Raw genomic sequence first — 12,967 nt, 5'->3', positions numbered from 1 at the left:
ATCCCATAGCAGTGAGTTCACACCTATAACCCCAACATTGAAGGATCCAGAGGTCTTGCTAGCTAGCCAGACTAGCTGAATGAGCTCCAGATTCACAGACAGAGCCTGTCTCAAAAGAATTAGGCAGAGAATGCACACACATGAGCATGTATACACCACACATGAGCATGCATACACATGAGCATGCATACACATGAGCATGCACACACAAGCATGTACACACCACGCATGAGCATGCACATACATGAGCATGTACACACCACACATGAGCATGCATACACATGAGCATGCATACACATGAGCATGCACACACATGAGCATGCATACACATGAGCATGCACACACAAGCATGTACACACCACGCATGAGCATGCACATACATGAGCATGTACACACCACACGTGAGCATGCACACACATAAGCATGTACACACACGGGCATACACACACATAAGCATGTACACACACGGGCATACACACACATAAACATGCACATGCACAAAAACATGCACACACACATGAGCATACACACACATGAGCATGCACCCACATGAGCATGTACACACACACACAAAGAAGAAAATTTAAAAAGAAATGTTAGTATAAGGTGCTGAGGTCACAGAACGCACAAGGCTGAGTCAGTGCAGCTCATGAAGCAGAAGCTCTAGACTTGGTCACTCTGACAGAAATGGTTTCTTTGTAGAGTGTTAGTATCTTTTTACTTTATTTACTTTGAGACAGAGTCTCAATCTGTAGTCTATTCTATCCTCAAATTCACAGTCCTCCTGCCTCACATACTCCCTGCACTGGGATTACAAGCCTGAGCCCCCACAGCTGACTTTTTGTAGAGTTTGAAACCCATCTGAATTGTGAATCAGCAGCGCAGTGTCCACAAGTAATCCCAGAGCTTATCGGTTCCCAGAAACCTGCTTCCAGTGCCACACAAGTGCAGGAGCGTCCTTCATCCACGTCCCCCGAGCATGTCTTCAGGGGCCCTTCAGCTTTCCCTCCAAACGCATTACTACCAAGAAGAGACGCCTGCTCACCACTCCATAAAATGGTTGCAGTTAGTACTATAATCAGGCGCCAACAAGGAAGATGGCACGGGCGAGAGCTGTACGGCTAGCAAGGAAGCAGGTTGGGACGAGCTCAGAACAGCCCTGAATGCCAGGCCTTAGCAGTTTTTTGAGAGTGTGCTGGTCCTTCCTGGGTATAGAACCGGGCCACAAGCAGGAGTTTGGCTTCTAGCTTCCTAAGGGAAAGTGAGAGGCCAAAAGCAGAGAGTTCATAACCAGTAATAAAAGCAGAAACCCCACTCCAGGACCTCCATGGAGCCTGTGTCAGGCCCGACTTTGGTCCTTCTTGCCCAGCGGGAAAAGGGTGTAGGAGGCACCTTACTCCACACCGCGGGGTCTCACGTTTGGTCATCTACTTCAGATGGACTCCCTCCTGAAAACGGGATGGCCAAGGGAAAGCACCAGGCTGTCCTCGGTTCTCTTTCTCTGTGAGACTGTGGTGCTGATCTGTGGCCCTTCCTGGATTCTGTTAATATGCTCCAGGGCTGCAATGGGCCGTCTCCAGGCTGCATCCAGACGCCTGCAAACAGAGTTGGAGCATGAGAAAGATCTGCAGTCCAAAATCACAGCTATGCTGAAGGACAGTGAGTAAGTGCATGGACTCCCACACCCTAGGAAAGACCTTCCTGCTACTCATCCCAAATGAAGATGAGTTGCAGGCCTTCTGGACTTGTGCCTTAGAGGAGGATACTAACTCCTCATCAGTGGTGTCAAATGCCTACCTAGAGTATTTATCAAAATGAAGTACCAGGATCACCCAGTCCACATCCCCAGATAGATGCTTCACAGAGGCGTGGCACCAGGTCTTCAAACCCTTCGATACCATAAACTACAAATGGTTTGTTTTTACAAGGAATGCCATGTGGCACATTGAGATCCAGAAGGGGCAATTTGAAGATGTCCGGAAGCATAATGAAGAAGAGGCAGAAGTTAGGCATAGGTGCCTTGAGGTACACGCAGCTCAGCAGCTTCAAAAGGAGAAAGAAACCTTGGAGAAGGTGGAGCGGAACCGTCTGCTGAGGGCCCGGTAAGTGCCACCCAGACTGGCCCTTGCCAGTTCAGTCCCCTTGTGTTCTACATCAAGTCTTTCTAGGTCTGGCTCTTTGCATCTGTGCCGTGGGTCTTGCCTAGGCTCCCTACTCCATATTAAGCACCCACAGTCACTATTGACTTGCACCAAGGAAGCCATCAGACCCTTCCCAGATGTGCTGTTCTCTGGCCCTGCCGCACTTCTGGATTCTCCTTTGCCTACACAAGCTGTGGAGGGGTCAAGCTCAGTTCCCAGACATCCTCTGAGGCAGCTGCCATCTCTGCTCAACCACCAGTCCCCAGGAGCTAAGTGGCTCCTGGCTCTGCTCTCCCAAGATGGAGCAAGTCCCTCTTATCTCTTTAGACCATCAGCTTTGCTTGGCTCTTCTCCTGGGTCAGACCTTGGTTCTGGAGACTTCCTCACACCCGAGCCCTCAGCAGCAATTTGTTTGACATTTGTGGCACACGGGTATATTATGTTACACTTGTTCCCATCTCTGCCTGTGTCTCTGCAGGAAGTCCTTGCATGTGCAGAAGGAGCTGGGGCTGAGACATCAGAAACTGGTGGAAGATGCCCAGAGAAACCACAAGGTGGCCGTGAAGTTCCTGAAGGCCTCTCTGGGAAAGTGTGTTCTTACTGTAACTCTTTTCTTCTGGCAATGCTCTTGAGGAATGTAGGAATGTGGGTTCCTGGCCTTGACTTTGAAATTCCCTAATTAAGTCATTACCTAGTCATCAGAAACAAATAGATCAGCAGTTTTTATTTCAAGCTGCTATTTGTATTTGCAAAAGGAGCATGAGACACAATAGGTCCTGGGGTCCTGGGGTCTAAAGAACATCCCCGGTCACCTCTCCCATAAGAATAAGCCCTGAACAGAAAGGCTTATCCGTTTTACCTTTGTGTTGTCAGCTTTTATTGTTTCTCTGGTAGAAGTAACCAGAAGACTCCTATAACTCAATAAACGTCAGCATTACCTGCATACATACCTCTTAAAAATTCACATTATACCAGGCATAGTGGCACGCACCTTGAATCCCAGCACTAGGGAGGCAGAGGCAGGCTGATGTCTGAGTTTGAGGCCAACCTGGTCTACATAGTGAGTTTCAGGGCAGCCAGAGTTACATAGAGATACCCTGTCTCAAAACAAGCCAACAAAAACAAAACATAAATAAAATGCATGTCACTCCAGAGTTCGGGAGCGAGAGCAGAAGGAAGAGATGGAGTCCCGAGAGCACTTGAAGCGACGCATGGACGCTGTGCTGGCCCTGAAAAACAACATCACTGCCAGTCGGGTAGGTGTAGCTCCACCTCTAGGCTGCCTGGGCCCCAACACCAGCCATTCCCTGAAGGGTTACCATGCCTCCACCACAGGCTTCCTGCCTGGCCTGCAGATAGGAAGTCCAGCAGAAGGAAAACAGCGCTGTCCTGAGAGGGCCACTTTTCAGTGGAAGAGCAGTGACAGGGCCCAGGGCAGGGTGAGGGCCAGCACTAGGACTCAGGTCTGGGCTAGGTAGGAATGTGGTAGGGATGAGTAGGTCACAACATCATGAAGACTCAGAGGTGAGGGAACCAGCAGTGGGGTGGCCAACATGCACCCAGATGCACAGAATTCCATACTCAGGGGACCCAGGGCTGTGCACTGGATGAGAGATAGGTGGGGAAATTATGAATGTTTGAAAATTGCCTACCTCAGGACCCATAAGTTTCTGCACTGATTTAAATACATCTATTCAAAGAAAAGGTTTGAGTATGAGTGTGTGTGTAAGAGTGTGCGTGTGAGCCAGGCGTTGGTGGCGCACGCCTTTAATCCCAGCACTCAGGAGGCAAAGGCAGGCGGATCTTTGTGAGTTCGAGGCCAGCCTGGTCTACAGAGCGAGTTCCAGGACAGCCTCCAAAGCCACAGAGAAACCCTGTCTCGAAAAACCAAAAAAAAAAAAAAAAAGAGTGTGTGTGTGTATACATAGGCATACGCTGGGATTGTGACTTTAGAGCTCCCTATTTCCAGGAAACGCTAAAGAAGTTCCAAGCATGGGGCCAAAGCAGAGCAGAGCTGGCTAAGCAGAAGGCCCTCACAGAGAAGGAGGTGATCCTGGCCCAAGGTGGAGATGCATTCAGGCACCTTTGCTATCAGCGCAGGCACCAGGAACTGGAAGCCCAGAGGCGGTAAGCGCTGGGAGACACTTGCCTGGGATGCGGGCATGGAGAGAACCCTAAAAGTAACAAAGCTAATTCCTGCCCAGACTTTTCACCAGAAGCAGTTGTGGGCTAGGGAGGAGAGCCGCAGCACTCCCCTCCCTGACCCCTGGCTGTGGAAGTCTCCAGGGGTTTTTGGCATTTGGGGGCTTTTCATAGAGGCTCTTACTGGGCAAGGACACCTCTTTCCTCATTTCTTCTCTTGACTTCCGGTTCTTCAGCTGTGAGGATCCTGAGCTCCTGTGGCCCCCTTCTCCCTGAGGGATGCCTGGGTCTCATTCACGTATTGTCCTTTGACTTCTTTCTTTGGCCTCCTCCAGGCCATTAGTCAGTGGTTTCTCCCACAGAGTTTTCAAAGAGGCCCACTTCATATTGGCCTTTTCCACCCCACCCCCATTACTTAGTGTCTTTGCCTAAAGCTGTCCTCAGTCTGAAGGGCCAGGCCCTTTCTCCCAAGTTCCTGATCCCTGCTGGTCACTGAATAGGATCTGCTCGGATAGTACCTGTTGGCTCACTTGTTATAGGACATCCTCCTCTTCAAAGTGTCTCACAAGTGTGCAACACATACATATGCATAGGTGTGTGTACACACACAGAGGCACACACGCAGACACACACACACACACACATGGGCACACACCACGGGCATACCACCACAATTGTCAGCAGTGTTCTGATGTTTCCCATCAGTCTGCCCATGTGTGATGTGGTTATAGGTCTGCTGCCTGGGTGGTGCCTAGCAAGGGATGGCTATAATGAATCTGGGAAGGAGTCATGACATGTCACCAAGCCCTAATGATGCCCTTGTTTTTTTTCTCAGCTGGGTCTCCTCAGTCACAAGCCTAGAGACCAGGGCATGGAAGATCATGAGGGCCAGGGTTTATTGTGGGGGCTTTAAGACTGACATGAACGAGACAATTCAAAACTAGACAGGTCAAATGCAGAGCTGAACAGGGCAAGACAGGGTGTGGTAAAGTGAGGGTCCAAGTCACATTTCCAGCTTAGTAGCCCTTATGAGCTTTATCTGTTACACTCTCTATCCAAGACAGGGTGTCCTAACACCAGAGCCTTCCTAGGCTGCACTTGAGCTCTTGGGAAGGAACCAGAGAGCTGAAAGAAACACCACATGTAACCCTGGTAACCACTAGGTGCCCAGCTTTCGGGTACTGGGAAAGGGCACCCGGCTCTTATCTGAGAAGCACTTCCCATAGGGCTTTTGAAGAGGAGCAGAAACTCCGGAAGCAGGAGATTGTAAGTCGAATCCTGAAAGAGGAAGCAGAGGAAGACCGTAGGAGAAAGAGGCAGCATCCGCCCGCTACAACCACAGAGCAGCAGACTCTAAGAGACAAAACTTGGAAGTACATCTCTGACTTTTGTGAAGGAAAGACTGCCACGACCACAAACTACCTGCTGGTAAGTAGGACGTTTGCTGCTTTCACGTTTAAGTCAGGCACTTGGAGGTACAGGTGTGGAGAAGCTGACTGAGGTCCACCAGGGTCCTACTCTCCCTCGTGTAAGTTCCTCCTATTAGCCAATGGTGCTATCAGAGCCTTACAAAGATGCCCGTCTATGAGAAGGGGAAAGTCCCTCACCTGTCCCTTCATACAAAGAGACTTGTGTAGCCACAGTCCATAGACATGTTATCACCCGTGCCAGGTATTCCTAGTGCCTCCCTGAAGACTGAGTGAGTATTCCTCTCACTCACACCGAGGTCCTAGTCTGAGCCAGTGGCCTGTGTAGACAACACCCCAGGCTGGGGAGATTTGTTTCCAGCTTGCCTCTCCTTAAAGGCGTAAGAATATTGGCTGCTCCTTAACCCAGCATCCTGCATCTACAGCGGCCGCTCTCTGGCTTCCTGAACTGTGGCCTCCGGGGCATTTTCCTGTGCATTTAGTGCGCCATAGGCTTTTTTCCTGTTTCTCACCGCCCTGTGTACCAGGGGGGAGCCTCTACCTCTCATCACTTCTCACCTTGGCCCTCGTTTCCCATGGTGTACAATGCAAGCGTAGTACAGAGCAATCAGATGAGTCCTGAACCCCAAAACAGTTCCAACCAAACCAGTACAGCCATCTTTCCTGAGTTTTCACAGGACTTCTCCAGGACTGCTGGGCCATCCACCATGAAAATCCAACACGATGAGTATCCCCGATGGGATGATAGAGTAAATTACCACATGTCCACTTATCAGAATATTTTCTTATGAACAAGACCTTCTAGTGGACTCCGATGAACACTATAGGAAGACATTCAGTAGTCCATAGACATGTGCATGATGTGTTTCAAAGTTACAAGGATTTATAGTGGACTCTGCTGAACACTATAGGAAGACAGTCAGTAGTCCATAGACATGTGCATGATGTGTTTTAAAGTTACAAGGATTTATAGGTACACAATTGTTTCTGTAAAGAACAAAAAAAATCCTTTAACCCCAGCACTGGGAAGGCAGAGGTGGGCAGATCTCTGTGAGTTCCAGCCCAGCCTGGTCTACAGAGTGAGTTCCAGGACAGCTAGGACTACACAGAAAGGCTAAGTCTGAAGAAGGAGGAGGAGAAGGAGTAGGAGGAAGAGGAGGAGGAGTAGGAGGAAGAGGAGGAGGAAGAGGAAGAACATTGTGGGGTTTTCAGGCCAAGTATCCAGTAGAGTCCCAAGGGGTTTTGTTTTTCTTCCTCCTCCTCCTCCTCCTCCTCCTCCTCCTCCTCCTCCTCCTCCTCCTCCTCCTCCTCCTCCTCCTCCTCCTCCTCCTCCTCCTCCTCCTCCTCCTCCTCCTCCTCCTCCTCCTCCTCTTCTTCTTCTTCTTCTTCTTCTTCTTCTTCTTCTTCTTCTTCTTCTTCTTCTTCTTCTAGTTTTTCAAGACAGGGTTTCTCTGTGTAGCTTTGGAGGCTGTCCTGGCACAGAGACCCGCCTGCCTCTGCTTCCCGAGTGTTGGGATTAAAGGCGTGCGCCACCACTGCCCGGCCTTTGTTTCCTTCTTACTTGGCTATCCATTCTCCATTCTGTAACGAGCATGTCTTATTCCATCACTCTTGTGTTGGCAGGAAAATGAGATGCCATTCTACCCCAAGCCTTCCTGTCTATTGAAAGCCATATCCAGTGAGTCTGTGGTGGATCTGGGGACCATTAGTACAGAGGAGGAGGTGCTGGCTGAACCAGATATCCCCGGGCTTTGGAGCAAAGACTATAAGTCATACCAGGTAACAACTTTCCTCTGTCAGATCCTTCACTGGGAGTAACCCTGAGCCACACTGAGAGTCCGGGTTCCTGGGAGCAATTGCCCACCTTCTGCCCCATTCTGTGTCTGCCACTGCCCCCGTCAGACTCTAGGTCCTTCTCCCCTTTCCATAGTCTTGAAAAGAACTGACCTGTGACCAGGTGTGCCAGGTTTGGCTCTGTACTTTGAACAAGCGTGAACCTCTGTCTTTCTGATCCCAAGGTATCAAAGCCAGACACAGAACTGAAACCTGTGGGTGGAACTAAGATGGACAAGGACATCCTGGCTCGCACTATGGAGCAGCTGCGCAGTGGGATTATCCACAAGCAGGTGGTGTCTGGGAGGGAGTTCAAGGGCCGCCCATTCAACAGCAAGCCGGAGGTCATTCACTTTAAGGTGAGCCAGGGCCCTGATGCTTTCTGCTTTGACCTTGGGAAACCTAGAGAAATCTTCGGCTTTGGGGGCTGCTATGCAAGGGCTGAGTTGACAGCCTAAGAGCAGGAGGCACCTGAACACTCCTCTAAAGGGGCCTGGACTCCTGTGAAGGAATATAACAGGATAATCACTTGTTAGGCCCCTTCTGCTTGGCAAATTCCACCTCCCCGCGCAGGGGCCCCCAAGGACCCCAGGACCCACCACCAGCTGGCTAGTGTCAGCGTTTACAAACAGAAGGTCAGACTAAGATATGCAGCCTGAGCTTTAGCTCTCTCTCCCACCCAACCAATTCCCCACAAAACTCACTTCCTGCTCAGGAGGAAGTTCTTCACTGACTTTCTCACACCTCGAGGGGGCGTCGCAACTCCAGGGAAACCAGGGGAACCCTTTTCTACCCCAGGATCCTTAACTTCTCGTGAGTCAGTGCAGGGTAGTCCCCTCTTCCCCTGACCTGCTCTTGAGGTCTGCTGGAGGCCTTGGGGTCACCATGTCTCCTCTATCTCTGCAGGACTTTGATATTGGTAAAGTGTACAAGAAGAAGATCACGTTGATAAATGCTACCTACACAATCAACTATTGTAAGCTGGTGGGTGTGGAGGAGAGCCTGAAGGACTTCATCCACATTGAGTGAGTCTTGCAGAGTCTAGGCAGGAGGCTATGGGGCTAACTTGCCTTGAAGAGTTGGAGAGGTTACTGCTCCATCTCTTAATATTGAAGTCATGAAGACCCATCCAGTTCCCCTGAATGCATGACCAAGCTTTTGGATAGACTGCCTAAGTCTTCTCACATTTTCACTGTGTGTTGGTTTTGGCACACAGTGTAGTACTTGAGCTTGGCAGCCAACAGGCTTTCTCACTATGTAGAGTTCAAAACAGCTTTTCTGAAGCAGTCTTTGTGCTAGTGTTTCATTTTTTTCCTTTTTCTAAGAATCCTCTTGTGTACATGTTGTCACTTCTTTGCTGGTTTTCTAAGTATTATTTTTCTGTGGTTACCGTTAATGCTTCTCCACGCCCCCACCTTTTCACTTTGCAGTGTTTTCAACGGCCCTTGTCTGTCAGCATCTGACCTTCACCTTTCTTTCCTAGTCTTTTTGTTGTTTCTGAACAAAGGGTCTTGCTCTGCATCCTAGGCTGACCTTGAACTCATCATGTAGTTCAGGCTGGTCTCAAACATGCAATCCTCCTGCCTTAGTTCCCAAATAGCTGACACGACAGGTGTGTTTCACCGTGTGCAGTTTATAGGCAGCTTTGTTCACAGCTCAAATCACCTCCTTCCGTTAGTGTGTGATGTGCAGTTTCTAAATTGCTCAGGTCTCAGGGTCCCCTTGTTCTCCCTGAAGGGTGTCTTCACGAGGCTATTCCTGTGGGCTGTGTTCCCGCACAGTTCCTTCATGAACAGCACTGGCTGGCAGAGCAGAGGCGCTGTCTGTCCTCTTGTGAACTGAGCACAAGCAGACAGTAGGATCTTTTAGTCCTCTGCTCCTTCTTTCTGGAAATTTTTGGAATCTCCTGTCTGCAAAGTCTTGCATGGCAGGAGTATTGATAAAAAGTCTTTATTTTACCCACTGTGTTAGTTTGAGATCTGAGAGCCTCTCTGTCTTTTAGTCATGCTGAGCCACATGCTTCTGTGGACCTGTAGGGTTTCTGGAGACTGTCTGGAGGACCCAGGTTAGGTGGTGGTCACCGTCACCACAGCCGTCACGAAGCTCTCCATCCTGTGCCTGGATTCAAGGTTCTCTCCCCACCTGAAGGCTGGCATCCATTTCTGTCTTCTGGTCTCTTCTGATGTTGTAGTTGTGACTCTCTAGCGTGTCCCTCCATTTCCTCTGGCTGCACTGAGATCCCTGCCCTCAGTGTCCTGCAGCCCTGCTTACTGCAGCATACCTGGATGCTTGGTCTTTTTTAGACTCATTGCACTTCTTGGAGCTGAGGTTCGTATCTTTGAGCAGTTCTAGAAATGTCTCATCCTTTGCCCGTAAATATCAGCTCTCTCCATGGCTTTGTAACCTTCCCTTCCTAACCTCTCTGTCCTTATGGCACCTGCTTCACACTCTGCCTATTCAGGCAGTGTGTGAGGTGTCCCAGCTTCTGGTCTCTTCAGCTGTGTCTAGCTGGCTGCAGAAGCTGCTGACTGTGTGTCTTGTTTTTAGTACTATGTTTCTCATTTCTAAAAATTCCTAGTTCTTTTTCAGATGAGCTGGCATTTCTTTTTCCTTCCTTCCCCCCTCTCTCTTTCTCTCTCTTTTACAAGATAGGATTTCTTGTTTCTTTGTGTAGCCTTGGCTATCCTGGAACTCACTCTGTAGACCAGGCTGGCCTTGAAGTCACAGATCCACCTGCCTCTGCCTCTCCCAAATGCTGGGATTAAAGGTGAGTGCCACCTCTGCCCAGTTGTAGCTTTTATTTTAAGACTTCCAAACTTACCATTTCTTTTGGTTGTGTGTGTATGTGCCCTTTTCTTTTCTTTTACTTTTGTTTTTTGTTTTTCAAGACAGGGTTTCTTTCTATTGTTTTGGAGGTTGTCCTGGAACTCACTCTGTAGACCAGGCTGGCCTCCAACTCAGAGATCTGCCTGCCTCTGCCTCCGGAGTGCTGGGATTAAAGGCGTAAGCCACCAACGCCCGGCATGCCCTTTTTCTTAACAGTATCTTTTTCTTTCTTCCTGTCCATAATGCTGTATCTTTATGACTTTGCTATTTTACCACGTGCCTTTTAGAGGCTCCAGTCAATCATACAAGTTTCAGTAGTGTGTTGTGGGAAGTTCCTAGAGTTTGGCCCCGCTTCTCACTGAGTTGGTTTATGAACACCCCACATGTGCATAGCCTTGGATTCTGATCCTCTTGCCAATTAGTCTCCAGGGTAAGTGTCCCAGGGATCTCTCTGTCTCTGCCTCCCTAGTGCTGTAATTACAAGCATATATCATCACTCCTGGCTTTTTTCTTGAGTTCTGGAGATTGAACTCTGGTCCTCATGCCCTCATAGCAAGCCGTCTATTGACTCAGAAAGCTCCCCAGCACCCAGAGACACATTTTTATATTAAGTTTTTGTGTATTTACAAACCAAGAAAATTATGAAAATTCAATGTTGTAAATGTAGGCCTGATAGTAGGAATTCTGTAGGAAGACCCCTTCACTCACTCAAGATTCAGATCAAGACAGACTACCTCCCATCTCATTTCCCTGCAGTTGGGGCTGTTTTCCTGGATGACTTGACTTATAGCCCTTCCCTTCATGTTGCTATTAGAGCTCAACATCCTTGACCCAAGGCCTAGTGATTGTACCCCGGGGTAGCAGCATCCTACAGCACCCATGCTTTTGGAGTTGGCTTTTTGGGATGCACCTCACTCAGTGGACAGACATTTGAAGATTATTCAAGTGTCTCCTGTTCATCAGGAAATGGAGTCAGTGAAGAACACAGCAGACTTGGAGCTGCTCATGTGCCAACACATCTAGGTAGAGGTGTTGCCTTAGTTATTGCTACTATTGCTACTGTAAAATCACCATGACCAACGGCAGCCTGAGGAGGAAAAGATTTATTTGGCACAGATTTCCACATCATAGTCTATGTCAGGACAGGAACTCAAACAGGACTGGAGCCTGAAGGCACAAGCTAATGAAGAGGCCAAGGAGAAGGACTGTTTACTGGCACCTTCCCACATCTAATTAGCAAAATGCCGTGCAGGCTTGCCTATGGACAGATTTTATAGAGGCGTTTTCTTGACTGAGGTTCCTATCTCTCAAGTGACTCTAGCCTGTGTTAAGTGAACATAAAACCACCAGCACAAGTGTGGAACATGAGCAAGGAATCCGAAAGGCCCAGCTGGGTGTGTAATGAGCCTCCATTTTCCTAACTACCCATGTGCTGTTCCTGCAGCTTTGACCCCCCTGGTCCCATGTCAGCCGGGATGTCCTGTGAAGTTCTTGTCACCTTCAAGCCTATGGTACGTCAAAGGATCACACAGGGGTGGTTTTTTTTTTTTTCTGGCTTAACAATAACAACAAAAGAGTTCAGTGCCATTCTATAATGCTAGCAGAATAAAGCTTGCCAGAAGGTTTGGTTTTACTCTTTTTGTTTGTTTGTTTGTTTTTTGAGACAGGGTTTCTCTGTGACTTTTTGGAGGCTGTCCTGGAACTAGCTCTTGTAGACCAGGCTGGTCTCGAACTCACAGAGATCCACCTGCCTCCCGAGTGCTGGGATTAAAGGCGTGCGCCACCACCGGCCGGCTGGTTTTACTCTCTTACGTAACTCTCTGTAGGCTGTGAAGTGTGTTTCTTCCCTGGGAGGCCACTAAGCAAGTAGTATGTAGGTCCCGGCCATAGTCATACAGATGCAGCCTGTGTAACTGTGTCGTCATAGAAACATGTAGTGACTGGGATTGTTTCTGCTTTTTAGATAAATAAAGATCTGGAAGGAAATGTTTCATTTTTGGCTCAGACCGGAGGCTTTTCTGTTCCACTGAAATGTTCAACGAAAAAATGTTCTGTAAGTTTAAATTCCCAGAATCTCTCTCCATGGTACTCCTTGGAGTACCAAAGCGTGGGGCTAGAGCTCCACCACAGACCCGGGTGGTAGACTCCAATCTGAGCCTAGACTGGGTGACGTGAGATACTCTGAAAAGGTAGTCATCAGACCGGAGATGGAAATTTCTAGATAAACCCTTCTCTGTATGGGGTCCCTGACTGAGAGACCCAGAGTTCAGAGGGGAGGAGATCCGTCCGAGATGCCAGCCTTTTCTTTAGCCCTTGGGTGTGTCCACAAATACACATATGTTTTCAAGACAGGGTCTCACTATGTTCTCTGGCTGCCCTTGAACTCACTACGTAGACTAGACTGGTCTCAAACACAGAGAAATCCACCTGCCTCTGCCTCATTAGTGCTGGGATTACAGTTGTGCAACACTATACCAGCTTGCAGATTTTTTTTTTGCTTTCAGATTTTTTAAAAAAATATTTATTTTTTTGTATATGAGTGCTCTATCTGCATGCATGACTTTATGTCAGAAGAGGACATCAGATCCCACTATAGAT

At 48.7% G+C, this 12,967-nt stretch overlaps 1 protein-coding gene across 17 annotated transcripts in view; it reads left to right on the top strand.

Moving 5' to 3' along the window:
* Window positions 1-12,967, top strand: part of Cfap74 (cilia and flagella associated protein 74) — a 51,915-nt gene that overhangs the window by 9,273 nt on the left and 29,675 nt on the right. For 16 of the 17 annotated variants that reach the window (XR_005872880.1, XR_005872879.1, XR_005872881.1 and 13 more), the window contains exons 6-16: window positions 1,559-1,663; window positions 1,929-2,102; window positions 2,620-2,730; window positions 3,295-3,397; window positions 4,111-4,268; window positions 5,510-5,711; window positions 7,334-7,489; window positions 7,729-7,902; window positions 8,450-8,568; window positions 11,814-11,880; window positions 12,333-12,422. Coding sequence is in view for 14 of the 17 variants with exons in the window: in XM_040734934.1 (XP_040590868.1) it covers window positions 1,559-1,663; window positions 1,929-2,102; window positions 2,620-2,730; window positions 3,295-3,397; window positions 4,111-4,268; window positions 5,510-5,711; window positions 7,334-7,489; window positions 7,729-7,902; window positions 8,450-8,568; window positions 11,814-11,880; window positions 12,333-12,422 (1,459 nt within the window). In the remaining 3 variants the exon portion in view is untranslated. Of the gene's footprint in view, window positions 1-1,558; window positions 1,664-1,928; window positions 2,103-2,619; window positions 2,731-3,294; window positions 3,398-4,110; window positions 4,269-5,509; window positions 5,712-7,333; window positions 7,490-7,728; window positions 7,903-8,449; window positions 8,569-11,813; window positions 11,881-12,332; window positions 12,423-12,967 lie in introns of those variants that run through there. The other variant, XM_040734937.1, reaches the window with a different exon arrangement.

Source organism: Mesocricetus auratus, unplaced genomic scaffold (genome assembly GCF_017639785.1).
Source record: "Mesocricetus auratus isolate SY011 unplaced genomic scaffold, BCM_Maur_2.0 Super-Scaffold_100042, whole genome shotgun sequence".
Classification (NCBI taxonomy): domain Eukaryota; kingdom Metazoa; phylum Chordata; class Mammalia; order Rodentia; family Cricetidae; genus Mesocricetus; species Mesocricetus auratus.
Note: the sequence above shows the minus strand (reverse complement) of the source record. Positions and strands in the feature narration are given on the sequence as shown.